Below are 27,798 nucleotides of genomic sequence, written 5' to 3'. Positions count from 1 at the left end.
GTGTGTTCAGGGGCCTCTGTGTGCAGGTGTGTTCAGGGGCCTCTGTGTGCAGGTGTGTTCAGGGGCCTATGTGTGCAGGTGTGTTCAGGGGCCTCTGTGTGCAGGTGTGTTCAGACGATCAGGGGCCTCTGGGTGCAGGCGTGTTCAGACGTTCAGGGGCCTCTGGGTGCAGGTGTGTTCAGACGTTCAGGGGCCTCTGGGTACAGGTACGTTCAGACATTCAGGGGCCTCTGGGTGCAGGTGTGTTCAGACGTTCAGGGGCCTCTGGGTACAGGTATGTTCAGACGGACAGGGGCCTCTGGGTGCAGTTCAGACGTACAGGGGCCTCTGGGTGCAGTTCAGACGTACAGGGGCCTCTGGGTGCAGTTCAGACGTACAGGGGCCTCTGGGTGCAGGTACGTTCAGATGTTCAGGGGCCTTTGGGTGCAGGTACGTTCAGAAATTCAGGGGCCTCTGGGTGCAGGTGTGTTCAGACGTTCAGGGGCCTCTGGGTGCAGGTGAGCAGGTGAGGAACAAAGTACGCAGCGGTGCCGTCGTCTGGGATCAGCTCCAGGAACTCTGTTGGACTCGTCTCCATGGAAACCACCACCAGCGTCTCTATAGTCACAGAAATACATTAGTGGAAGTATTTCTGCTCCGTGAATGAGGCTGAACTCAAGACCTTGACACTTCACTGTCCAGTCTGCAGCCTACAGCCTACAGCCTGCAGACTGTAGCCTGTAGGCTGCAGCCTACAGTCTACAGACTACAGCCTGCAGGCTGCAGCCTACAGCCTGTAGCCTGTAGGCTGCAGCCTACAGCCTACAGCCTGTAGACTGTAGGCTGCAGCCTACAGCCTGTAGACTGTAGGCTGCAGCCTACAGGCTACAGCCTGCAGACTGTAGGCTGCAGCCTACAGACTGTAGACTGTAGGCTGCAGCCTGTAGCCTGTAGGCTGCAGCCTACAGGCTACAGCCTGCAGACTGTAGGCTGCAGCCTACAGCCTACAGCCTGTAGCCTGTAGGCTGCAGCCTACAGCCTACAGCCTGTAGCCTGTAGGCTGCAGCCTACAGGCTACAGGCTACAGGGTACAGTCTGCAGCCTACAGCCTACAGACTGTAGCCTGTAGGCTGCAGCCTACAGTCTACAGGCTACAGGGTACAGTCTGCCACAGACACATTATGCCACAGAAACACAGACACAGACACACATGGCACAGACACACATGGCACAGACACACATGGCACAGACACATATGGCACAGACACATATGGCACAGACATGGCACAGACACATATGGCACAGACATGGCACAGACACATATGGCACAGACACACATGGCACAGACACACATGGCACAGACACACATGGCACAGACATGGCACAGACATGGCACAGACACATATGGCACAGACACATATGGCACAGACACATATGGCACAGACATGGCACAGACACATATGGCACAGACACATATGGCACAGACATGGCACAGACATGGCACAGACCTTGTAAAGCAGCCAGCAGGATGCTGTTGTCCATGGCTCCTCTGGCTCGACTGCATAACTCCGGCAGGAGCTTCTGCCACCACAAAGCCTGAAACACAAGGATCGTATCAGTGATGAAAAGAACCTGCTCATGTTAATGCTACAAACATGTGCTTATGTGTGATATTAGCAGTGTGGACTGTTCATATTTATACATATTTGTCATATAATTGCTCATCATGGTCTTCATTGGTGCCAACAGCACATCCCAAAGATAGTTCCTCTGTTTTGTCCTTTTCACTAGTTTGTTTTAAAAATATTTCTTATTAAACTAAACTGCGAGCCAAATAATGACATTGGAATGCCAACCTCTGTATTTCCACAGAGGTTGAGTGACAGGTTTATCCACTGCAGTTCCCGTCAAGGCTGCGCCGCTGGAACACTTCCTCATCTGAACATGCCATTCACCGGAGCTGTGACCTTGTGACCCAGAGACGGCTCAGACCAAAGAAGACGAGTGTGAGCGTGCCCGGTGTGTGCCCGGTGTGAGCCCGGTGTGAGCCCGGTGTGTGCCCGGTGTGTGCCCGGTGTGAGCCCGGTGTGAGCCCGGTGTGAGCCCGGTGTGAGCCCGGTGTGAGCCCGGTGTGAGCCCGGTGTGTGCCCGGTGTGAGCCCTGTATGTGCCCGGTGTGAGCCCTGTATGTGCCCGGTGTGAGCCCTGTATGTGCCCGGTGTGTGCCCGGTGTGTGCCCTATATGTGCTCGGTGTGAGCCCTGTATGTGCCCGGTGTGTGCCCTGTATGTGCCCGGTGTGTGCCCGGTGTGAGCCGGTGTGTGCCCGGTGTGTGATCGGTGTGTGCCCGGTGTGTGCCCGGTGTGTGCTCGGTGTGAGCCCTGTATGTGCCCGGTGTGTGCCCGGTGTGAGCCCTGTATGTGCCCGGTGTGAGCCCGGTGTGAGCCCTGTATGTGCCCGGTGTGAGCCCTGTATGTGCCCGGTGTGAGCCCTGTATGTGCCCGGTGTGAGCCCTGTATGTGCCCGGTGTGAGCCCTGTATGTGCCCGGTGTGAGCCCTGTATGTGCCCGGTGTGTGCCCGGTGTGAGCCCTGTATGTGCCCGGTGTGTGCCCGGTGTGTGCCCGGTGTGTGCCCTGTATGTGCCCGGTGTGAGCCCTGTATGTGCCCGGTGTGAGCCCTGTATGTGCCCGGTGTGAGCCCTGTATGTGCCCGGTGTGAGCCCTGTATGTGCCCGGTGTGAGCCCTGTATGTGCCCGGTGTGAGCCCTGTATGTGCCCGGTGTGAGCCCTGTATGTGCCCGGTGTGTGCCCGGTGTGAGCCCTGTATGTGCCCGGTGTGTGCCCGGTGTGTGCCCGGTGTGTGCCCTGTATGTGCCCGGTGTGAGCCCTGTATGTGCCCGGTGTGAGCCCTGTATGTGCCCGGTGTGAGCCCTGTATGTGCCCGGTGTGAGCCCTGTATGTGCCCGGTGTGAGCCCTGTATGTGCCCGGTGTGTACCCTGTATGTACCCGGTGTGAGCCCTGTATGTGCCCGGTGTGAGCCCTGTATGTGCCCGGTGTGAGCCCTGTATGTGCCCGGTGTGAGCCCTGTATGTGCCCTGTATGTGCCCGGTGTGTGCCCGGTGTGAGCCCGGTGTGAGCCCGGTGTGAGCCCGGTGTGAGCCCGGTGTGAGCCCGGTGTGTGCGCCCGGTGTGTGCGCCCGGTGTGTGCGCCCGGTGTGTGCGCCCGGTGTGTGCGCCCGGTGTGTGCCCGGTGTGTGTACTTTTCTGGTGCAATACTGAAATGTACTAATTATTTAAGTAATTAATACATAATACTTAGAAGGTTCTGTTGTGTTATTATTCCGCTGTAATAACTGGTACGATTCCATTTAATTGGCTGCATTTATTGTCATGTTTCCGGGTTAATGTAGTGTAAAAATGTAGAGCAATGCATCAAACTGACAGCTCAGAGTTATGAGTATGTGTAATATGTGTTCATATGAGCTCTGATGCAACATAAAGCTGTGACAGGAAAGAACAAGACAGAAAAAACACACACATTAATGCCACAGTTTACCCAAACTGTGTGTCTGTGCCCTCACCCTGTGTCTGTGCCCTCACCGCGTGTCTGTGCCCTCACCGCGTGTCTGTGCCCTCACCGCGTGTCTGTGCCCTCACCGCGTGTCTGTGCCCTCACCGCGTGTCTGTGCCCTCACCGCGTGTCTGTGCCCTCACCGCGTGTCTGTGCCCTCACCGTGTGTCTGTGCCCTCACCGTGTGTCTGTGCCCTTGTGTCTGTGCCCTTGTGTCTGTGCCCTTGTGTCTGTGCCCTCACCGTGTGTCTGTGCCCTCACCGTGTGTCTGTGCCCTCACTGTGTGTCTGTGCCCTCACCGTGTGTCTGTGCCCTCACTGTGTGTCTGTGCCCTCACCGTGTGTCTGTGCCCTCACCGTGTGTCTGTGCCCTCACCGTGTGTCTGTCTTGCAAGTGGTGGTTGGCGTAGGCGATGATGGCCTGAGGGCAGCGATCCAGCAGCTTCTCGATGCTGTGGTTGTAGTGCCCCCTCCTGGTGGCACAGAGCAGGTGCAGGCTGAAGCCCCACAGCGTGTCCTCGGAGATCTGCTCCAGGAGGGGCCCCACGGAGCCGATGTAGAGCGAGGGGCCGCACAGGAGGGACTGAGGTGCAGAGAAGCACATGCAGCAGAATGTGAACTTTATTCAGGACCTCATCAATTCGTCTGTTATCTAAAAAGGGCAGTCGTGATTTGGGGGCAACATTATCCACAATATTCACTTCTCCACCTTCCTAAAGCTGGGGCCCCCGACTTTTAAACAGAGGAAGGAGATGATCTCAATTATTTATTATGGAACTCTCTGGAACCTCTGGAACCCTCTGGAACCCTCTGGAATCCTCTGAAACCCTCTGGAACCCTCTGGAACCCTCTGGAACCCTCTGAAACCCTCGGGAATCCTCTGGAACCCTCTGGAACCCTCTAGAACTCTCTCGAACCCATTTGTGACCCAGCAATATTTCACCAGAAAAGCCCAAGAACCCTTTTTAGGACACATTTCAGAATGTTAAAACACATAAATTGAGGGTTTTCTCTTTGATCTTGGCGTTTAAATGAAGCTAAGACTTTGTGCTTTCTGTTTTATGTTGAATAATACAAACACAAACCATTAAAAATAAGTAAATTAGAGTCAAACAAAACGATTAATTTCTGCCTGACAAAAAAAAATGCTTGTTACAGTCCGAACAACCTCACCTGAAGTTTGTGCAGCGCCTCCTGGTGTTGGGAGTTGGTGATGTGAACAGGGCAGAGGACGGAGAGCCAGGGATGCAGGGGCCCGAAGTGAGAACAGGAGCCAATCTGGTGGAAGATTCACAGACACACATGAGTAAACCGGACACTCTGCCCCGTCTCTGCGGCATCGTACCAGGTCGTCGGCGCTCTTCAGGGGCCGCTTGCCGGGGCCGGGGTGCGACAGCTTGGGGTCCGGGTTGGTGTGAGTGAGCCGCTCCACGTAGACGGAGGCCACTCTGAAGAGCAGCTCCTGGATCACCGGCTCCTGCGACGAGGCCATCAGTGTGCCCTCCCAGAAGTCCACCTGCAGGCAGCGCTCACGGCCCAGCTCCTGCACACGCACACGCACACAAACACACACACGCAAACACACACACGCGCGCAAACGCGCACACAAACACAAAAGCAAACGCACACACGCAAAAGCAAACGCACACGCAAATACATGCAAACACACACACAACACACACACAAACGCAAACGCACACACAAAAGCAAACACACAAACACAAACGCACGCACACGCAAACACACACACAAACGCACAAGCAAACACACACGCAAACGCGCACACAAACGCATACGCACACGCAAAAACACACACGCAAACACAAAAGCAAACGCACATGCAAACACACACACACAAACGCAAACGCACAAGCAAACACACACACATACGCACAAGCAAACACACACACGCAAACGCACATGCAAACACTCACACACAAACACACACACACAAACAAACGCATATGCACACACAAACGCATATGCACACGCAAACACACGCACGCAAACGCACACACAAAAGCAAACGCACATGCAAACACACACACACGCAAACGCACAAGCAAACACACACACGCAAACGCACATGCAAATACACACACACAAACGCACACACGCAAACGCACATGCAAACACACACACACACACACAAACGCACACACACAAACACACAAACGCACACACGCACAGACACACACACATTTGTATCGGTTTACATGCACCTTTATCTCTTGCTGCTGCAGAAACAGTCTTGCTACATGTCCTGGTTAATTGGATCTTATTTCAAACGACTCCAGGCGACGACTACAATAACAACAATAACTCCTAACGATATTAAAAAGGCGCTAAAATGTTGCTTTGGCTGTTCCTCCCAGGTCCAAGTGTGATGCTCTTCCTCCATCTACTGCAAGCAGAGGAAATGACCATATCGAGTCTGGTGATCATTTATGGACTTAAAAACGTCAAAAAAAGACCAGATTCCAACTCAATCTTCATATGATAAAGGCACAAATAAACAGAGTAAAATGGAATAAACCCTCCCCCATGACTATTTTAAACACTGCTATTTAAATACTACTACTTGCAAGAAGAAAAGAGATCTTCTTTAATATTGTCACGTACAGGTTACTTATGAAAAATTAACAGCACGTTATATGTAAAACATGCTAAACCCCTGGTGGCCACACTTTATTTTTAACACTTATTTGTGGAAAAGCGTGAATCAGAAGGAACAGAGACAACTGCTGCATTTGAATAGTTTCCTTAAATGACAATACACTCAATATTAAACTTAACACTCCTTTAAAACAACTACTCGGCCCATGTCTCGTTTGGTCCAGCCCCCCTCGTCCCTCGTTTCGTTCAGTCCTGTCCCCCTCGTCCCTTGTCTCGTTTGGTCTGGTCCCCCTCGTCCCCAAGGCGACCTGAGCTCGCGCACACACACCTTGAACACGCGGTTGGCCTGTTCCAGTGTCACTTTGCCGTTCTCGTGCAGGGCCACCAGCGCCGCCACCAGGAGCCCGGGCTGGGTGCGGGCCATCTCCAGGGCCAGGGCGGTGGGATGGGCCTCGGCGTGCTGGGCCCCTCCGGCTCCGTGGAGCAGCAGCCGCGGCTCCTCGATGAACGCGTACACCAGCAGCATCTGGGGAGGCACAAGGCGACAGCTGGACACACGCCGGGATATCACGCCGTGCGTTAGAGGCACAACGCAGCATTACGTTCTCGCGTTTTGGCGCCTTTGCAATCACGATCGTCCTACTGTGATTTCCCCCGCAAACGACGACATCTCTCCTCTAATTCTGCATAAAAACTGCTAAACGTGTAGCGTAGATCTTTAGAAACGGGAACTCTGAACACAATCATAGTTCTAAAACCTTTTTTTTTTTAACCATAATCAAGCTCTTTGGGTCAAAATGAGACCACCGCGTGCTGTCCGTATTCATCATCGTTAGCATGCTAGTCATCATTAGCATGCTAGACATAGTTAGCGTGCTAGTCATCGTTAGCATGTTAGACATTGTTAGCATGCTAGTCATCGTTAGCATGCTAGTCATCGTTAGCATGCTAGACATCGTTAACGTGAAAATACGCGAGACAGTTTGAACTTCGAACCGCGGCAAACTATTCAAAATTAACTGGTTCCATTCCTCATGTTTTTAAAGACGGTAAAAATCAGCTACAGAACATTTTAGCTTTAGCTTTTCTGTTCGGAGCCCTGACGACTGGACCAAGCCTCGCCAGCCTCTCAAAACGTCACTTTTTGTTAATAAATTTGAAGTTTTTTTTCCCTCTATCTGGTCCTATTTCTACACGCCCAAACAAGATGTAACTTTACTCGTAACTGGTCCGTCGCCCGCTCGTCTCCAGTGAAATATCATCGCTTTTCCTGGTACGTTCTACTCTCTTTTGCCCTCCACCAGAAAAGTTACACCTTTAAAATGCGTTGCTTTGTCGAGGTCAGAGCGAACAATGGCGCGTGATCAAAGCGTCCGTCCCCCTTCACCTCGGAGTGTCGGTCCATCAGCTGCCCGTAGCGCTCCGGGTCATCCAGGCGCAGCGCTAACGTCGCCATGGTGACGGTGAGCGCGACCGAAACGCCGGCGCTGTCCTCCAGACGCCCGAGGGTCTGCAGGGTCCGGGCCGGGCTCGCGTGGACCATGATGGGGCTGGAGCACACGCCCACCAGCTGCGAGGGCTCCGATTGGCTGAAGATGTCTATGACCTCGTCCGCCGCATCCTACATAAAAATAAATAAATATATGTATACTTTCCAGGTGAAAAATAGCATCAGCGGAAGAAACACCTCGACCAGATAACGCTACACTTTTAAAGCAGAACTAAATTTCATCTTTTTTAGTATCTGTGGTGGTTAAATATGTATTTTCAGGCGTCCGTCGGCGGCCCCTGCTGTCTCGGAGCAGAAAACCAGACAACTCTCCTGAGAAACCCTGGCTCTTTCTATCTGGCAACGTGACAAAAGCAAAACTTAAAGGCGCAATGGACGATTTTTCGGCGATTTGAGAACGCAGGCGGAAGTGCGCATGCGCACTCCCCCGTGTGGACTGATACAACACACACGTGCGTTTGTTTATTAGCGCAACGGAGCGCATCGCATCTCTCGTCTCCCGTAGATTTCTGTCCACTTCTGCGTCAGCTCGAACTGTCTTTCTCCGTCTTCATTTTGCCCCGTACACTGAGGGAACTATATTATGATAGATCCATGCGCTTAGGCACGCGGAAAGGTGGGAACGAACCGCACGCGGCTGCAGGTGAGCGGTAGGTGCGTTTTATAATTGATACGTGGCAGGACAAATGATTTATCCACGCCACGAGGAAATATGATTAAAAATTTGCTGAAAAAAATCGTCCATACCACCTTTAAATCTCAGACATCGCTTTACGAACTGCAAACGTAATAACACTGTCTAACTGACTTGGATCCGCATTTTGACAACGAACTGTGGTAAGTGTCTGGTATGTTAACGTAACATATTAACAGTTATTCAGATAACTATAGCATAAAGAACATGCTAAGGTATTTATTTATTTATTTATTTTATCTTTATTATTTTTCCCCTCCATCCCTTGTTGGGAAATGGGAAGTTTTGTCTATAGGAGTTTTTGTTTATAAGAGATCTTCTACTGAGAGTGTTTTTCAAACTTCCTATAAGTGATCTGTTCTTTTCCTCTGTATCTACCTCTGTATCTACCTGCGTTGCACCAATGAAATTTCCCCATGTGGGACAATAAAGGAATATCTTATCTTATCTAACAAGTTTACCAAAGCATCAGTATTACCCAAAATCACTAAATCCATTGAATTCTTCTTCCTCTGTGTCACTTCTAAACAACTCGACAAACTCCAGAGGTAGAAGAAGTGCAGATTCTTCTTCTGCGTTGCTTAGAGCCTAGAGCGCCCTCTTGTGGTTGCCAGTGTGAAAATAACGAATAATATCACATATAAATCGCTCTGGAGTATAAGTCTCACCCCGGCCAAAATTATGAAAAAAGGTGCCACTTATAGTCAAGAAAATATGTTAGTTCTGCTTTAAGACGGCATTTTAATGACACATGCGGCCCTGAATTCAAACCATATTCAGGACATGTTGATTGTTCACCTGGTGGAGAACCTGCTGCGTTTCCTCCAGGAGGCAGTGCTTGAGGTAGAAGAGGAAGCCGGGGCCGTAGGAGCGCGGGCTGCCCGGGTGCGGCCGGTTCCTCGACATGACCTCGGGGATGGACAGACTGGACATCCTGTAGTACGGCAGGGCCAGGTGGCAGTCCCTCTGGCTCCCCCTATCGACGGAAATGTGCACAACAACACCCGTATGAGCTGCAGCTACAGTACACGCACATTTACGAGACTTTTTCTGTGGTGAACTTCACTGCTGAACGGTCAGATTGCAGATTTGTTGACCTCGGTCATGTCTGGGCCTGTTCACGTGAAACAAAAACTGGCACAAAGTTCAACATCTTGTCTGTGAGGATGTATAAAGCAAACGGGCAAAAAAAGATTGATATGGCAAGTTTGTGGAACCAATCTCTGAGAATAATGGTTCATAAAGTTCAGCAAGTGTCTCTGGATATTTCATTAAAACACAGTAAATCTCTAAAATTGTTCTGACATTTTTGAGCCTTAGTAAAAAAACAAATATACTTCTAAAGACACAGTAAGTAGCAGCCTTTTGAGAAACTCTAAGAAGTGATTTACTGCAGTTTCCTCAACAGCCTCAGACTCGTGTGCTCAGACACGCAAATACCGTCTGCAAGTGCGATTTGCATGGCGTCTGCCTGCGCTGTTGCCGAGGACGGCAGTCAAATGCACTTAAACGCAGACGAATCTATTAATAACTAATAGCCGATAACTAAATGTACATGTGGGGCTTCGTGAAGTCCAAAATTGAACGACTCAAACATTTAATTCTCAACAATAATCAAATAAACAAAGTGAAAGAACATGTCGGCGATGGAACACTCCTGAATGAATGAATATTATGCATTATTTGTGTTATCAACATTTAAAAATGCTCTCAAGTGCAACTTCTGATGTGTTTTTGATGAGGGATTATGTCGGAATGTGGTTAAAAGCTCAAAGAAGTCAATTTTGCATAATATGTGTTGTTTTTTAAGCTTTAGACGCTTCCAGGACCTTTATGAGACCATTGTCCTTTCTGAAAGTACTGGTCTGAGGAGCAAGAATTAAACCTGGTCAAGGGGCGGAGTTTACGCTTACTGAAACTTGCCCGTCTTCTTCCTTCTCACAAACATTTCGAGTAAATTAACTCATTTAACTACAATTCCACCTTGACTTGTAATTGTTTGCTGTTGTAAAGTAATTTGTTTTAAGTGTACGCCCGCTTTGTTTGTGTTTTGTGACCTGCTGAAACAGTCTCCCAGATGAGCGCAGTTCTCCCGGAGTGCGGCCTCCAGCTCCTCCCTCTCTTGTCTCTCTGGCTCCTCCCTCTCCGGTCTCTCTGGCTCCTCCCTCTCTGGTCTCTGTGGCTCCTCCCTCTCCTGTCTCTCTGGCTCCTCCCTCTCCTGTCCCTCCGTCTCTGGCTCCTCACTCTCTCCTCCCCGTCCCTCCGTCTCTGGCTCCTCCCTCTCCCGTCCTCGCCCCTCCGTCTCCAGGCGCGGGCGGGCGAGCAGGGACGCCCGGAGGAGCAGGTGGGCTTCACTCAGCAGGTGGCGAAGGCTCTGGGCCTGGGGGTTTGCCTCCGAGTAGCTCTGGCTGTATTCAACCTGCAATGACAATAACACACAGTACGAGCTTAAGAGTATTCCCAAGTATTCCCCTCTCGACACGCAGTATTTAGAAAGTACACCTTCAAATCATGGGTTTAACTTCTATTATGATCATCAACTCAAATGTCTTAATGAAAGTTCATATTAAAGTCAAACGTTTTGCCTCCCAAATCACAAGAACATAACAGGAAATGGCATGTTTTTATACATCTGGAGCTATTTTTGCTGACCAACCTGATTCTTGAGTTTAAAGACATTTTGTGTTTTGTATTTCGAGCAAACATAAGAATAATCTCCGAGTCTGAAGAGGGTTTTGATCCAGACCTTCAGCCCAAGGCCTAGAAGTCAAGTATCTCTGCTTTGGAGCCAGATCTGAATTGTATTAAGTGTGCTAGGGCGCCCTCTAGTGGGAGCAGGAAACACAAGTTGAATTTGACTGGTTAATTTCCATAATTACTTTTTTTCCATCAAGGGGAATACACCGGATGTCTCAAGCTCAAAATCAGTGCCGTAGTAAACTTGGTCTATTCTCCCCCCAGTTGGTGATTAACTCTGAACGAGACGTTTTCTTGACGTCCTGCTGCTTTGTTTATGTTTAATATCATTTACATTATGATCCCTCTTGTTTTGTGTTCGTCACTTTGAGTTTGTATTCGTTTGTCTGTCGTGGTCATTACCATCTCCTGGTACAGCTCGATCGGCGTCACGGCGTTGACCACGTAGAGGTTCCAGCCGTGACCGCCGGCACTCGGCTCTTTGGGCGTCGACGCGGCCCACTTCCTGCTCCTGAGGTCAGAGGTCAAACAGAGATCATATCCACACTGCGCACCGAGGGACATAAAGTGTCTGCTACAACATGGGGCTCGGGGTTTTTGACAGAAGTTAAAGAACGGTTTTGAATTCTTAGTTCATCTTCGTGTTCTTATTCATTCCAGTGATAGTGGCCGTTCCGTGTTCTGTCCACATGTTAGTTATCGAGTTAAGGCACTGCACACCAGGCGTGTTAGACGTGTTAGACTGTCTACGGTTAGGAGCTAAAGAGGGAAACGCTGTCACCTTTAAACTGAGCTGCAAAAAATGACACTAAAACGCAACTGTTCTTGGCTCAATTACGTAAAATGACAAAATACCAGTCGGTTTGACTTCGCAGCTCGTAGGAACGGGACAAGCTCTTTCACACGTGTTTACATTTGATGAGAAAAAAGGTTTTGAATGGAAGATCGGGACACGGTTTTTGAACTGTCGAAATGTTTTGACTGCCATCTGCAAGCTAAAAGAAAAACGACAAAACAAGTACAGAAGGGATCCACGGAAGAGTCTTTAGACAGCGTGACATTCCCGTGTAACCAGCCACATGCTAGAATAGAAACTGGTTCATCCCTAGGACATGATGCTCACACAAAAACAGACTCTTCAAATGCAGTGAAGAAGACTGCAAGATGAACACTGGGAGAACCAAACCACCAGTGCACAAAAGACCGTATGAACCCAGAAGGGTTTTACGTCTTCTACTTTCACCTTAAAGCCACGTTCCACTCCTCTGAAGACGTGACGAGCAGGATTCAAGCAGAGGGAAGGGGTGGAGTGAAGAAGTGTGAAAAGAAGAGGATTATAGTGCGATCTCCCTTCTGTCTACAACGCTTTACTAAAACCATGACAGAAATCAAGCCAATGACAGATTAATCTGGTGCTTAGAAGCAGCGACGGGCGAAACGGCACAACAAGTGAAGATCCTGGTGGAGGAGAAGCAGTAGCAGTGTACGTTCCATCTTCTCAGACTAGTACCTTCAGATTGAAAATGACGGATGGGTGGCAGTCAAACCTTTGAAACCGTTTCTATTAAACCTCCTAAGAAGCTCTACAATAAAAAAAAAAAAAAAAGAGTCTGACAATGACAGCAAAAATATCAAAACGTATTACTAATTCTTCTATCTAATCCCTTTAATGTGCCCAAACCTTTTACTTTCTAACGTTTATCATTCCTTTATTGAGCGTTTTTTAACCTGCTTTTATCTGCTGGTTCTACAAAGAGTCAGTAAAGGAAATGAAAACCTTGAACAGAATTGAGGATCTCTCCCAAAATCATTAGTGTGCAGATGTCATGCTTAGCTGCCCTGTGGAGTGGGCAAAAAGCCACATCCTGAAGCAGTTCTCCTTAAGGCCAGTGGGCGGTGCTGTCGTGCCCTCAGCAGGAATCGCTGATCCCAGTCTTAATACAGACAGCTGTGACGTTGTAGCTCTGCTTGTTCTGATGTATTTGCTGTGAACGTTTGTGTAGTAGTAGTTTGTGGCAGCTCAGTTTGGAGGTGACAGCGGTCGGGGCAGCGGCGGCGGCAGGGGCGGCGGCAGGGGCGGGGGGGTGCGGGTGAGTGGGAAGGTTCGGCTCCGTCTTACAAAAAGGGGCGTGCCAGGAGACTTTCCAGAGCGGGCGAGGTCGTGGGGTCAATTCCCACCGCCAGGAAAATGCCCGTCAGCTTGGTGTGCTCTTTCAACTCGCTAAAAATCACAACACAAGGATTTACACGACTGGCAGCGACGCAACGGCGGCGAGACATATCGGAAGGTTATGGGCGGGACGAGACATTAACAGAGAGGTTTAATGTTCTTGTCGGGCTTAAAATGATCTAGAAGTTTAAGTTTGAATGACAGAAGCATATTGTGCAGCCCTAAATTGTGTAAAGTGCTAATTGGCAATTGTTATTTTGGAGAAATGCTGCATTATAATATTGTGTATACTGTCTTTTGTAAAAATGTTTTACTAAAAGCTGCAAAAAGAGTTTGTAATGAATGAATAAACTCGTAGTGCAGTGTAAACTTCCAAAAAAGTGTCCAAAAAAGGAATATTTCTCAAATTTTCTAGTGAATTTGTCACTTGGAAAGGCATATTTGGTTGGAAATAACCGCCGCTTTAGAAAACGTCCTGCGATGTTATTTTCACCGGTGCGTATCTGTCCGTTATGAAGCGGTGATGTGAAAGAAAAGCGTGTCTCACAGGCCTCGCCGCTGGGGCGTGCGTTCGTGCGCCTCGCAGGCGTCGCCGTCGGTACGTGAGAGGAGGACCACGCGGCGGCCGAAGACGCAGATCGATCTGAGGCCGATGAACGACTGCATCCGGAGAGCGCACACGTCCAGGCTACACGGGGGACATGCCTAGACACATGGACACAGACACACACGCGCACACACACACACACACACCAGGAAATACAGTATAAGACGATCACTGTCAATATAAAAAGTAGAAAAGGAAATAAGCAAAACGACCATTCTGTCCATATAACAGCTGCAAATAAGAGTGTTATTATTATTTGTATTAAGAGGATAAGAGTTTTTTTTTTTTTACAAAAGTGTTTTTATAAGTTATCTTATAAAAATAACGTATAAAAGGAAGACACACACGGACCTACATTAACTCTGAAACTATGGCCCAGGGACTAAACGTGGCCCTCTGACATGTACATTTTGGCTCTCGGGCCTTTGTGAACGGGCTCATAATGGGCTCATAATGGGGTCATAATGGGCTCATAATGGGCTCATAATGGGCTCATAAGGATTTCATAAAGTATTTCTCAGGATTATATTATTATCCTGAGAAATACTTTATAAAATCCTTTTCCATACTACACTTAGTAGAAAAAGCTTCAGTTGTAGTCATCTGGACTCAGTTTGAAAAAATAGACGTTTCGACTCTCATCCAAGAGTCATTGTCAATACAGAATTTAGGTCGAGAACTCCGATATTAATACTGTTCTGTGGTAAGACCCGCCCATTGGGCGGAGCCTTCCTGAAGTAGAAAGAGTTGTTTGTTTCACCTCACTCGTTTGAAGACGGTGAGGTGAAGGTTTTAAGCAGGGAGAAAAGATGGTTTGAAAGAGGAGTTAAGGAAGCTATTTTTGTTAAAAAAGAAAGACCTTCTTTAAACAGAAATGGAGGGCTTAGGTTTAATCTTCCTGTTATTTATAATGGGTTACTGAACCCCTGGAAAGGTAAAGGACCAGGACATTCAGATGCTAATCAGGTACTCAGGGTGGTTGAGCCAGGGTCTCACTAAGACAAAAGAGGACTCTAATAGCCCGTTAAGATTCTGAATAGGCTAGCTCGGTAGATACAAGGGGGGAGTTTCTGTTGAAACAAACAACTCTTTCTACTTCAGGAAGGCTCCTCCCAATGGGCGGGTCTTACCACAGAACAGTATTAATATCGGAGTTCTCGACCTAAATTCTGTTATTGACAAAGACTCTTGGATGAGAGTCGAAACGTCTACTTTTTCAAACTGAGTCCAGATGACTACAACTGAAGCTTTTTCTACTATGGAACACGCCTGGACGAATGAGGGATTACACCGACATACTACACTTAATTATAGTCCTTTTGGTGAGAGACCGACCTGAGATAAAGGAATCTGGAAAAGGTCTGGTTAGGGTTAGGTGGCACCATCAAACCACTGATTAATGCAGTGTTTTTAGAATGATTCACGTCTTATCGACCTCCAGCACACGGCTCGATCGGCTCCATCCGTGCTCCTGTATACGGCTGGTGTTGGGACCCCCTGCTGGACGCCCGCTGCACGTGCGAGTGTGCGAGTGTTGGCGGTACAGCACTCGTACCTTCATGGTGGTGTCGATGTAGGGGTCCTCCATCCTGGCTGCAAGAGCTGCACAGCGGACAGTGAAACACTGCAGGGCGTTCCTACAATCACACAAAAACAACGAGCAATACAACAGTTTATGGACGGAAACAAGATTCAAGATTCAGGATTCAGGATTTGATCAGCACTAGATTTGGAAGGTTCAGCGATCGAGGAAGGAATGAGACGACTCGAGTCACACAATTAAAAACAAGGAAGGGCTCAAATCAACCAGGAAAAAATATCCATCCATCCATTTTCTACCGCTTGTTCCCTTTCGGGGTCGCGGGTGACTGGAGCCTATCCCAGTGACTTCGGGCCTTAGGCGGGGTACACCCTGGACAGTGGCCAACTCGTCGCAGGGTGTACTGGAAAAAATATCCAGTTAAGTTAATTTATCAAGCGGAACAATGTTATTACATGTCGTTACAAATGTGAATTTCGTAGTTGTCATTAGCTCCATGTAGACGTTAGTAACATTAGCATTATTTATGATATTATTCAGTATTTTCACACTGACAACCACAAGAGGGCGTTCTAGACTCTAAGTGACGCAGAAGAAGAATCTGCACTTCCTCTACCTCTGGAGTTTGTGGAGTTGTTTAGAAGTGACACAGAGGAAGAAGAACTCAATGGATTTAGTGATTTGGGGTAATACTGATGCTTTGGTAAACTTGTTAGCATGTTCTTTATGCTATAGTTATCTGAATAGTGATCCTCGCTATAACGCGGTTCACTTTTCGCGGTCTCGCTGCTTCGCAGATTTTCATCATGCATTGTGTTCTGCATTCTGATTGGCTAAACAGTCTCTCCACGTCTTCTCTACCTGTGTGTCAATAACGTTATGGATTAATATGTACACGTACGTAAAACCGCTTGCCAAATTGAAGTTTGCGAGGCCGGTGAGAGCGCGCGTGTGAGCTTGCGGGACACGCCGGTGAGAGCGCGCGTGCGCTTCAATGTTTTATGGAGTATTTCATTGTATAATAACTGTAAAAAAATAAAAGTTATCTACTTCGCGGATTTCGCCTATTGCGGGTTCGTTTTGGAACGTAACCCCCGCGATAAACGAGGGTTCACTGTAACTGTTAATATATTACGTTAACATACCAGACACTTACCACAGTTCGTTGTCTGTGCGTCATGTAGCTGAAGGTGTTAGCGTTAGCATACGTACACCTGTTCACCATGTTCTCAAATCTGTTATTAGTTTAAATTGCAGTTTTGGATTTTATCAGATGCGACTTATACTCCAGTGAGACTTATATATGTTTTTTTTCTTCTCTATTATGCATTTTTTGGCTGGTGCGACTTATAATCTGGACATATGGTATATATCAGTAATATAAATGTTGTAAATCTGACCTCGAAAGACAACTGGAACGCAGCATCATCATTATCATTCCACTCTGTTTGTCCATAGCGTATTTTAAGAAACCAGATCTAAAGTATTTTCCTTGTTCTCCCCGTTGCACATGGCGATTCTTGTGCTGGTTTCTCACCGGGTCACGACGTGGAGCAAGTGGTCGGTGAGGACGGCCTCCAGGACCTTCTCTGGATACTGGTAGGCAGAGATCAGCTCCACGCTGCCCTTCAGACTGTACAAGTACCCGGCGTTTGGCAGAGAGAAGAAGCAGAAGACACAGGCCGGGTCCTCCGCTGGCGACGCCCGGGGCCCTGGACAAAGAGACGTGTGAAGAACTCTTTATTGTGTTGTTTTCTGGTGAACAAAGGTGAACTGTGGCTGTAACACGCAACACACGTCTGTTCCTGGATTCATCATCTTTATTTATTTAACAAGAAGAGTCCCAATGAGGTTTGAAGAGCTCGTTTTCTTTTTTATTTCAGGTTTTGAAATGTTTTGAATATATATACAATTAAAACAGGAAAATAAATAATTAATAAAAATGCTACGTTAAAAATAAATAAATTATGAAACAAAAATAAATAATAAACAAATACAATTATAATAAAAATACAAAAATAATAGAAAATAATCATACAAATAATCATAATAATGACAATAATAAAATAAAAAATGTAAATAATAATAATACAAAAATATATTAATAATAATAATACAAATAAAAATATAAATAATAATACAAAAATATAATAATGATAAAAATAATATCAAATAATAATAATAATAATGATAATAATAATACAAAAATAAATAAGGACAAATTAAATTAAGGCACAGTAAGTCCAATAGTCAAGTCCAGAAGTGTTCGGGTAAAAGTTTTTCAGTTGAGTTCAAAACAAGAGGAACTAACGACATCTCGAATGACAAAACGTTATAATTGTGTTCATAAATTCCATCAAATACTGCTTAATTTATTTGTTTTGCTGTTACGCTGCCACAGTACAGTACTTTTAGTTATATTTGTATTTTTTTTTTTTAATGTTGATCTTTTTATCAGAAATATCTTAGCTTTTTTCAGCACAATAGTGGCAAGTTTAAGTAATGTGATACTTCAGAATCAAGGGGCCAAACGTTAAAGCGTTAAAATTATAGTTATTACACTTTTACAGCTGGCACAAATGTTACGAACGAAATAAACTAATATGGTGATCACCTATAAAAAACATAATAAATATAGTTGTTCATAAATTCCATCAAATACTGCATATTTTCTTTGTTTTTTTGTGGTTACGCTGCCTAGTAAAGCAGAAAAACTTTACATTTGTGTTCATTTTTTCACATTTTGATCTTTGTATGAGTGGTATCGTTTAAATATTGTGATACTTCAGAAGCATGAGGCCAAAAACAAGATTAGCAAGACATTAACTAGATTTATCCCACTTTTACAGCAGGCACAAATGTTACTAATGAAATAAACTCTCTAAAGCGAGCGGGAAAACGCAGATCTCACCGAGAAACAGAGGGTGAAACTGCAGCGAGTGGATCTGCGTCTCGTCCACGTTACAGCCCTGGAAGAACTCTGGAGAGAAGCGCCTGCAGAGGAGAGAGTTGACGTGAACACAACTGTGGTAACCATGGTAACTGGGGCGAGTGATAGACCTGAGGGATAAAGGTTAAAGAAGCAGTCGGAGAAAGTGTCACAAGTCTCTCTCATTATTTATGTCTGAAAACGTATGGAAATCCACAAACGATGAACCAGTTTATTACATGTTTGAAATTGGCTCGGCAGAATGGAAACGGAGCGAGAAAACTGTGGAAACAGAGCGAGGAAAAAGGGTGAGGAAACGGAGCGAGAAAACTGTAGAAACGGAGCGAGAAAACTGGAAACAGATCGAGAAAACTGTGTGGAAACAGAGCGAGAAAACGGTGTGGAAACGGAGCGAGAAACTGTAGAAAAGGAGCAAGAAAACTGTGTGGAAACGGAGCAAGAAAACTGTGTGGAAACGGAGCGAGAAAACTGTGTGGAAACGGAGCGAGAAAACTGTGGAAACGTAGCAAGACCTGAAGAGGACATAGGACACGGCGCACTGTCCTCCGTCCTCCAGCCCGGTCTTCTCCACACTGACGTGAACATCACAGCTCTTCGCTCGCTCTCCCAGCAGCTCCTGGTGTCGTGGCAACACAAAGAAGTCCGTCTGCTCTTCGCCATCGTCTGCACAAATGAGACAATCGTTTTTCATTCGTCATAGATTTCTGTCGGGGCTTTGGAGGAGCCCTCTCTCTTTGTACCACAGAGTATGAGGAGCTCACCGTGTCGGAGCTGGTCTGGCGTCTCTTCAGTCGGTGAAGGATCATCTGAGGCTTCCAGTTTCAGCACCAACACCTCCAGCTCGGACTGCAGAGCCACGTATCCTACACACAGTGCCACCTGCAGGTCAAAGGCAGAAAGGGAGATGAAACGAACAGCCGGGATGGAGGACAAAGACGAAGACGAAGACGAAGACGAAGACGAAGACGAAGACGAAGACGAAGACGAAGACGAAGACGAAGACGAAGACGAAGACGAAGAAGAAGAAGAAGAAGAAGAAGAAGAAGAAGAAGAAGAAGAAGAAGAAGAAGAAGAAGAAGAAGAAGAAGAAGAAGAAGAAGAAGAAGAAGAAGAAGAAGAAGAAGAAGAAGAAGAAGAAGAAGAAGAAGAAGAAGAAGAAGAAGAAGAAGAAGAAGAAGAAGAAGAAGAAGAAGAAGAAGAAGAAGAAGAAGAAGAAGAAGAAGAAGAAGAAGAAGAAGAAGAAGAAGAAGAAGAAGAAGAAGAAGAAGAAGAAGAAGAAGAAGAAGAAGAAGAAGAAGAAGAAGAAGAAGAAGAAGAAGAAGAAGAAGAAGAAGAAGAAGAAGAAGAAGAAGAAGAAGAAGAAGAAGAAGAAGAAGAAGAAGAAGAAGAAGAAGAAGAAGAAGAAGAAGAAGAAGAAGAAGAAGAAGAAGAAGAAGAAGAATCTAACCTCCAGTTCCAGGTTTATAAATGTCCTTTAATGGTCTGTGGAAAGAATGTTCACCTTTATTGCTTTGATGGCAGAAAGGTGCAGGATCACAGCGCGGTCGAAGTCCAGAGCAGCAACACTTCCTGAACAATGACAAAGCACAAACTCTTCAGTGTGTTTCCCGTGACATATTGGCGTTCCTCTGACTCACCGTGGCCATGGTTGGAGCTCTGCTGGTCGCTCACCGCCGGGTTCTGCCAGTTCTGCTGATTCTGACGCTGCAAAACAGAAGAGAACATTAAAGAGCGGTGAATACATCTGTTACCATGACGATTCACTATGACACAAGCTTGTTAACAGCTAGCGGAAGACTGAAAATGAAACCGTAAGTAACCGATAATGGGGCGTGTCCTTCCGGGCTCTGTTGGTTTTGCAGTTTCAGGTTGAACAGGACCAGCGTGTTCTCACAGGCGACGAGTAGGTCCCCCGTTACTGAGCAACAAGCCACAGCCACCGGCCGCTCGGACATGGGGATCTCGATGATCTCCATCTGCACTCCGCCTCGCGGCGACGCCCCGCGCAGGAGGTGTCCCAACAGGCGCACGCCCACTCGGGCCTTCTCCTCAGCCTGGACAACAAGCACGTACACCCAGAACAATAAACATCCAGAACAACAAGAACGTACATCCAGAACAACAAGCACGTACATCCAGAACAATGAACATCCAGAACAACAAGAACGTACATCCAGAACAACAAGCACGTACATCCAGAACAACAAGCACGTACATCCAGAACAACAAACATCCAGAACAACAAGCACGTACATCCAGATCAACAAACATCCAGAACAACAAGAACGTACATCCAGAACAACAAACATCCAGAACAACAAGAACGTACATCCAGAACAACAAGCACGTACATCCAGAACAACAAACATCCAGAACAACAAGCACGTACATCCAGAACAACAAACATCCAGAACAACAAGCACGTACATCCAGAACAACAAACATCCAGAACAACAAGCACGTACATCCAGATCAACAAACATCCAGAACAACAAGAACGTACATCCAGAACAATAAACATCCAGAACAACAAGAACGTACATCCAGAACAACAAGCACGTACACCCAGAACAATGAACATCCAGAACAACAAGAACGTACATCCAGAACAACAAGCACGTACATCCAGAACAATGAACATCCAGAACAACAAGAACGTACATCCAGAACAACAAACATCCAGAACAACAAGCACGTACATCCAGAACAACGAACATCCAGAACAACAAGAACGTACATCCAGAACAACAAACATCCAGAACAACAAGAACGTACATCCAGAACAACAAGCACGTACACCCAGAACAATGAACATCAAGAACAACAAGAACGTACATCCAGAACAACAAACATCCAGAACAACAAGCACGTACACCCAGAACAATAAACATCCAGAACAACAAGAACGTACATCCAGAACAACAAACATCCAGAACAACAAGCACGTACATCCAGAACAACAAACATCCAGAACAACAAGCATGTACACCCAGAACAATAAACATCCAGAACAACAAGAACGTACATCCAGAACAACAAGCACGTACATCCAGAACAACAAACATCCAGAACAACAAGAACGTACATCCAGAACAATCAACATCCAGAACAACAAGCACGAGCATCCAGAACAACAAGCACGAGCACCCAGAACAACAAACATCCAGAACAACAAGCACGTGCATCCAGAACAACAAACATCCAGAACAACAAGCATGTGCATCCAGAACAACAAACATCCAGAACAACAAGCACGTGCATCCAGAACAACACGCACGAGCATCCAGAACAATCATCTAAAACAACAAACATCCAGAACAATCATCCAGAACAATAAGCACGAGCATCCATAACAATAAACATCCAGAACAACAAGCATGTACATCCAGAACAATCATCCAGAACAATAAGCACGTACATCCAGAACAACAAGAACGTACATCCTGAACAACAAGAACGCACATCCAGAACAACAAGAACGCACATCCAGAACAACAAGAACGTACATCCAGAACAAGAACGTACATCCAGAACAATCATCCAGAACAACAAGCACATACATCCAGAACAATCATCCAGAACAACAAGAACGCACATCCAGAACAACAAGAACGTACATCCAGAACAAGAACGTACATCCAGAACAATCATCCAGAACAACAAGCACATACATCCAGAACAATCATCCAGAACAACAAGAACAAAAATCCAGAACAACGTCAGGCACTAAACTCAGTCAGGTTTAGAAGTACCTGGTAGCGCCAGTTAGTGTAGGCTCTAAGGTACGTGGCAGAGTTCTTCTCTTCTATGGTCACCAAATAGTCTCCTGATGAGGAAGGCAGGTTCATACACATATTCTGGAGGTATTAATATTTTGTGATAAATAATAACTTTAAACTCAGATCGAGGTTACATGAGAAAATAATAACAATGTAGACAAATATTTCTATAGCAATGTTTTTTAAACTTCCACAGCCGTGTAAACTTGTGAAAGAAGGAGGAGCAGGGGGAGGAGCAGGAGGAGCAGGGGGAGGAGCAGAGAGAGGCGCAGGAGGAGCAGGGGGAGGAGGAGCAGGAGGAGGAGGAGCAGCAGGGGGAGGAGCAGGAGGAGCAGGGGGAGCAGGAGGAGGAGCAGGGGGAGGAGCAGGAGGAGGAGCAGCAGGGGGAGGAGCACAAGGAGGAGGAGGAGCACGAGGAGGAGGAAGAGCAGGAAGAGGAAGCGCAGGGGGAGGAGCAGGAGGGGGAGGAGGAGCAGGAGGAGCAAGAGGAGGAGCAGGAAGAGGAAGAGCAGGGGCAGCAGGAGGAGCAGCAGGAAGAGCAGCAGCAGGAGGAGCAGGAGGAGCAGGGGGAGCAGCAGGAGGTCTATCAGCCCTGGTGGAGCTTTAAGAACATGCACAAACCTGTGGTGCTGTGGCGGATGCTCTTCACCGTTCCCATGGTAGCGAAGCGACAGATGAGAGGACAGGCGTCCTGCTCCAGGTCGTAGGCCTCCACCTGCGTCATGACAACACACAGGTCAGTCTGAGGCTCCAGCTGACCAGTTCTGTCACGGTCATAAAAGAGTGACCTTTGTGGATAAACTCTCTGACCTTAGGCAATAAATATAGAACATTACATTTTATTTAGTTATATTAGAAATCTAAGTTAGAAAATAGTCACCGGTTCTGTTCATAATTTTTATGGACAGAATTTCTAGGCGCAGTCAGGGGTCGGAGGGTGTCCGGTTTGGGGACCACAGGATCTCATCTCTGCTGTTTGCAGACGATGTTGTCCTGATGGCTCCATCAAACCCGGACCTGCAACATGCACTGGGATTGTTTGCAGCCGAGTGTGAAGCGGCTGGGATGAGAATCAGCACCTCCAAATCCGAGATCATGGTTCTCGACCGGAAAAAGGTGGCTTGCCCTCTCCAGGTGGGTGGGGAGTCCTTGCCCCAAGTGGAGGAGTTCAAGTATCTCGGGGTCTTGTTCACGAGTGAGGGAAGGATGGAGCGTGAGATCGACAGGCGGATCGGTGCAGCGGCTGCAGTGATGCAGTCGCTGCATCGGACCGTTGTGGTAAAGAGGGAGCTGAGCCGAAAGGCAAAGCTCTCTATTTACCGGTCGCTCTACGTTCTGACCTCACCTATGGTCATGAGCTTTGGGTAGTGACCGAAAGAACAAGATCGCGGATACAAGCGGTCGAAATGAGTTTCCTCCGCCGTGTGGCTGGGCGCTCCCTTAGAGATAAGGTGAGGAGCTCGGCCACGTCGAGAGGAGCCAGCTGAGGTGGCTCGGGCATCTGTTCCGGAAGCCTCCTGGGCGCCTCCCTGGGGAGGTGTTTCAGGCATGTCCCACCAGGAAGAGGCCCCGGGGAAGACCCAGGACACGCTGGAGAGACTATGTCTCTCGGCTGGCCTGGGAACGCCTCGGGATCCCCCCGGAGGAGTTGGAGGAAGTGTCTGGGGAGAATGAAGTCTGGGAATCCCTGCTCAGACTGCTGCCCCCGCGACCCGGCCCCGGATAAAGCGGCAGAAAATGGATGGATGGATGGATGGATATTAGAAATCCTAAAGCCGTCTAAATACTTCATGATTATGACACATTTGCTCAGATCTGTGTGAATAACTGGCCTTGCATCCGCCCGTTGCCACGACGAACAGAGCTCCGCCTCCGCAGCACACCAGGCCGGGCTCCTGCTCCACCTGCAAACACCAAGCGGTAACCCTGGAGACAAACGCCGAGGCCTCACCCCACACTAGGGCTGCAACGATTATTCGAGTTAATCGAATAATTTGATTACAAAAAAGCTTTGATTATTATTTTATTGATTCGATGCTTCGTTTAATTTACATATTTTATTAAAAACACGTGAATCTGTGGCGCACGGAGCGCACGGAACGACTTGTGGCGCTTTTGTTTCCCACGGAGCGTCTTCCTGAGGTTGCTGAAGCACAACAGAGAGAGCGGCGTGTTTTAAACTCACGAGTGCGACTCATGGATCTATTATAGGTGCGACCGGGAAGAGTTGTATGTGTAAAAGAGCGCGGTGCCGCGAGCTGCCGCTCTAACCACCACAACTAGTTCCGCGCGCCACCCGCCCCAGCACCCGCGTCCCGCCCGCCCCAGCCGTCCTCACCGCGGACTCCCCACACTCTGCTTCCCAGTCTCACTCGTACATTTCAAACATGCCACACGCTCGTCTGCGGCGCCTTGAAACAGCCAATACATCCATGGAAACAGCAGGAGGAGCACGACCGTGTTATAATAATCTGATGTGAAACAGATAGTCCGCGATGACACTGAGCCAACGCCGTAAAGTGACAAAATACAAAATGTAGAGCCACCGCTCAAAACACCAGCATCACTGTCCCATACACAATGTTTTACAAACAAATGTCTTATTTTAAGTTATGTGACAGAAACGCAAATGAATTCATACTGTAACTGTGAAAAAACAGTCTGGTGACAAGTTAATTAGCCCTTTATATATATTCTTTTTAATATTATTCTTTATATACAAACAGAACACTTTGGACTGAAGAAAAATGTTGCCGTTCTGGGGACAAACTTATGTGAAATTAAGAATAAAATGTTTGTTTTTTTAGGCAGAAACTCAATTTGTTATTTGTTTATTACAATGAACTATAACGTTTATTTAAAAAAAAGATTTAATATGCTTTTAAATGGTTTACGGATTGTACAAAAAAATTAACCGATTCATTGATTAATCGAAGAAAAAATCGATAGATTAATCGATTACTAAAATAATCGATAGCTCTAGCCCTACCCCACACGCAGCTCCGCCCTCGTTACCTGGACAATCTGCTGCGAGGAAAAGGGATGACAGTTGTACACGTGCACCATCGTCACGGCGATCAGTGAGGAGGACGATCTAGAGGGTCTTATGGACTGGAAAAGGAGGAAAATGTTGGAAATGATTACGTAATGCAATAAAGCTGTAGTAGACTATTGTAATACATACTTTTTACAGAATAATTTCAGTTTTATTAACACAAAGATACAGTATATTCAAGCCTGAGCATCAAACTCTTCAGAGGGAGAAAAAACAGACTATATCAAGGCTAATTTGACCTGAATAATGAGGAATATAATCAGCTTTTTCAACATTTTAATTTAAGAATATTGCAATATCAATACATTTGCGATATTTTGTGCAGCTTTAAAAGGTTCTTCCATTTAATTATCCATTATTTTAAGTGTAATTTGTAAATATGTGGTAATTTTGAGTGTCTAGTTCAGTGGTTTGCAAAGTGTGGGTCGCGAGATGACTTGGAACATGTTGATTTTATAATTAAGATAGTGTATGTCATGTATTTGTTTTATTGAAAACTGTATATTTTGGTGAATATTGCAATGACTTAACAAGCCACTCAAATAAACACAATTAAACCTGATTTTAAATGTTTTGCCACTTGAAATGATCACAATTTCATTTAGAAGTGGGACTTAAAGGCGCAATGGACGATTTTTCAGCGATTTGAGAGCTCAGGCGGAAGTGCGCATGCCACTCCCCCGTGCAGACTGATACAACACACACGTGCGTTTGTTTATTAGAGCGACGGATCGCAGCGCATCTCTCGTCTCCGGTAGATTTCCCTCTTCTTCTGAGTCAGCTCGAACTGTCTTTCTCCATCTTCATTTTGTCCTGTACAATGAGGGAACTATATTATGATAGATCAATGCGCTTAGACACGCGGAAACGTGGGGACGAGCCACACGCGGCTGCAGGTGAGCGGTAGGTGTGTTTTATGATTGATACGTGGCAGGACTAATCGGCAGTCCACGCCACGAGGAAATAAGACTCAGATTTGGGCCAAAATAAATAGTCCATTCAACCTTTAACATTTAGAGAACCTCTGGTCTAGTTCACCAACGTTGGCTACATTTGTTAAAACACAATAATACATCAATTCTGTACAATTGAATAGTACTTCTTTCACCACTGGTTTGAAGTGTTCTTTGCAGTATTTCCACAACTGAACTGTCAAAACATTTGAAAAAACATGCGACTAAGAATGCATTAAACAATTGTCCGAATATCATGGTACGACATTCTGGCTCTTTTCTGCTCAAATGCGCAGTCTGCAGCCACATTCTGGCTCTTTTCCGCTCAAATGCACAGTCTGCAGCCACATTCTGGCTCTTTTCCGCTCAAATACACAGTCTGCAGCCACATTCTGGCTCTTTTCCGCTCAAATGCGCAGTCTGCAGCCACATTCTGGCTCTTTTCCGCTCAAATGCGCAGTCTGCAGCCACATTCTGACTCTTTTCCGCTCAAATGCACAGTCTGCAGCCACATTCTGGCTCTTTTCTGCTCAAATGCACAGTCTGCAGCCACATTCTGGCTCTTTTCCGCTCAAATGCACAGTCTGAAGCGACATTCTGGCTCTTTTCTGCTCAAATGCACAGTCTGCAGCCACATTCTGGCTCTTTTCTGCTCAAATGCACAGTCTGCAGCCACATTCTGGCTCTTTTCCGCTCAAATGCGCAGTCTGCAGCCACATTCTGGCTCTTTTCCGCTCAAATGCGCAGTCTGCAGCGACATTCTGGCTCTTTTCTGCTCAAATGCGCAGACTGCTGCCACATTCTGACTCTTTTCTGGCTCTTTGACGCGGTGTTATCGTCGGTAAAGTTGTTTCTCACCGGTTCTGGCGGACCGCGTCGGGGCTGTGGCCGTGTCCCGTGGACGTTGATAATCGATATCACATGAGCGGCTTCTCTTTCCCCCGTTTCTTCTCATTTGTTCGTCATTATTCGCTTCTAAAACGCGCAGAACTTGTCGGAATACGAGCAAAGTGAACTCCGCGTCATATTTATGTTAATTTTGATACTTTTTTAGCCTCAGAACGCGATTTACTTGAAGTTTATCGATCGCGCACCGAACCACGGGAAGCGAGCGTCACAACACGGAAGCGCCCGCCCCCGTCCCGCAACGCGCGCGCTCTGATTGGCTACTGTAGCTGGTTTCTGAGGCAACGGAGGAGGGGCCTGGCGGATTGACAGCAACCGAGTTAAAACGGTTTACGCTGTTGTAAATACTCATAAACATGTGCTTGTTCTGATTAGTTTTTTATTTTTAATACATTTAAAAATAATTCAAACAACATTATTTCACCAGGTCATTATGGGGATTTGTTTGTAGAATGTTTAGGCAAATAATAATGCATATTCTTGTGTAAAAAAATTAAAATATATAAATTAAATTAGTAAAACAGCATATGTAAAATTTTAGTTACATTCTAAAGAAAATAGTCGACAAACAACAGAAAGTATCTTATTACAAATACTCGCGTTAATGTAATTGAGTCGATTTTTTTGGATTGTACTTTTTTTCAGTCGATTTTTAAACATGTACTTGTACTTATTCATAATTGAGTATAATTTTAGCCGTGTTGTTGTAATTATAGTTACAATTAAAGCCGTGAGTCGTCCTAATTGCCCCCCAGTTTTGTACATTACACTGA

General features: G+C 46.6%; 1 protein-coding gene across 1 annotated transcript; it reads right to left on the bottom strand.

Annotated features, from left to right (window-relative positions):
* Window positions 1–141: 141 nt before the first annotated feature.
* On the bottom strand, window positions 142–27,215 carry hps3 (HPS3 biogenesis of lysosomal organelles complex 2 subunit 1). Its single transcript, XM_072438118.1, has 26 exons — window positions 26,978–27,215; window positions 25,127–25,222; window positions 23,944–24,015; window positions 22,733–22,826; window positions 22,085–22,158; window positions 20,153–20,386; window positions 19,970–20,036; window positions 19,834–19,901; window positions 19,094–19,211; window positions 18,845–18,995; window positions 18,294–18,376; window positions 16,920–17,094; window positions 15,398–15,479; window positions 13,783–13,940; window positions 13,185–13,286; window positions 11,468–11,576; window positions 10,426–10,787; window positions 9,167–9,344; window positions 7,552–7,785; window positions 6,493–6,690; window positions 4,894–5,091; window positions 4,722–4,826; window positions 3,925–4,131; window positions 1,488–1,575; window positions 464–597; window positions 142–274 (listed from the first exon to the last, which is right to left on the bottom strand). The coding sequence occupies exons 2-25, from the start codon at window positions 25,175–25,177 to the stop codon at window positions 470–472; spliced, it is 3,336 nt and encodes a 1,111-aa protein (XP_072294219.1). The 5' UTR covers window positions 25,178–25,222; window positions 26,978–27,215; the 3' UTR covers window positions 142–274; window positions 464–469.
* Window positions 27,216–27,798: the final 583 nt, after the last annotated feature.

This window comes from Eucyclogobius newberryi, unplaced genomic scaffold, assembly GCF_026437365.1.
Source record: "Eucyclogobius newberryi isolate DKJ021-1_F unplaced genomic scaffold, fEucNew1.0.hap1 SCAF_9, whole genome shotgun sequence".
Taxonomy (NCBI): Eukaryota; Metazoa; Chordata; class Actinopteri; order Gobiiformes; family Gobiidae; genus Eucyclogobius; species Eucyclogobius newberryi.
This window is presented reverse-complemented; position numbering and strand designations above follow the sequence as displayed.

What these genes read in the sequence shown, in the direction of transcription:
- hps3 (XM_072438118.1), bottom strand. Translation starts at nt 25,177, where the DNA reads ATGGTGCACGTGTACAACTGTCATCCCTTTTCCTCGCAGCAGATTGTC. An exon ending in ACGCCCCAGCGGCGAGGCCT is followed by an intron (nt 13,287 to 13,782) that starts GTGAGACACGCT and finishes TGTGATTTTTAG; the next exon opens with CGAGTTGAAAGAGCACACCA. An exon ending in TGATGGACCGACACTCCGAG is followed by an intron (nt 6,691 to 7,551) that starts GTGAAGGGGGAC and finishes GTGCCTCCCCAG; the next exon opens with ATGCTGCTGGTGTACGCGTT.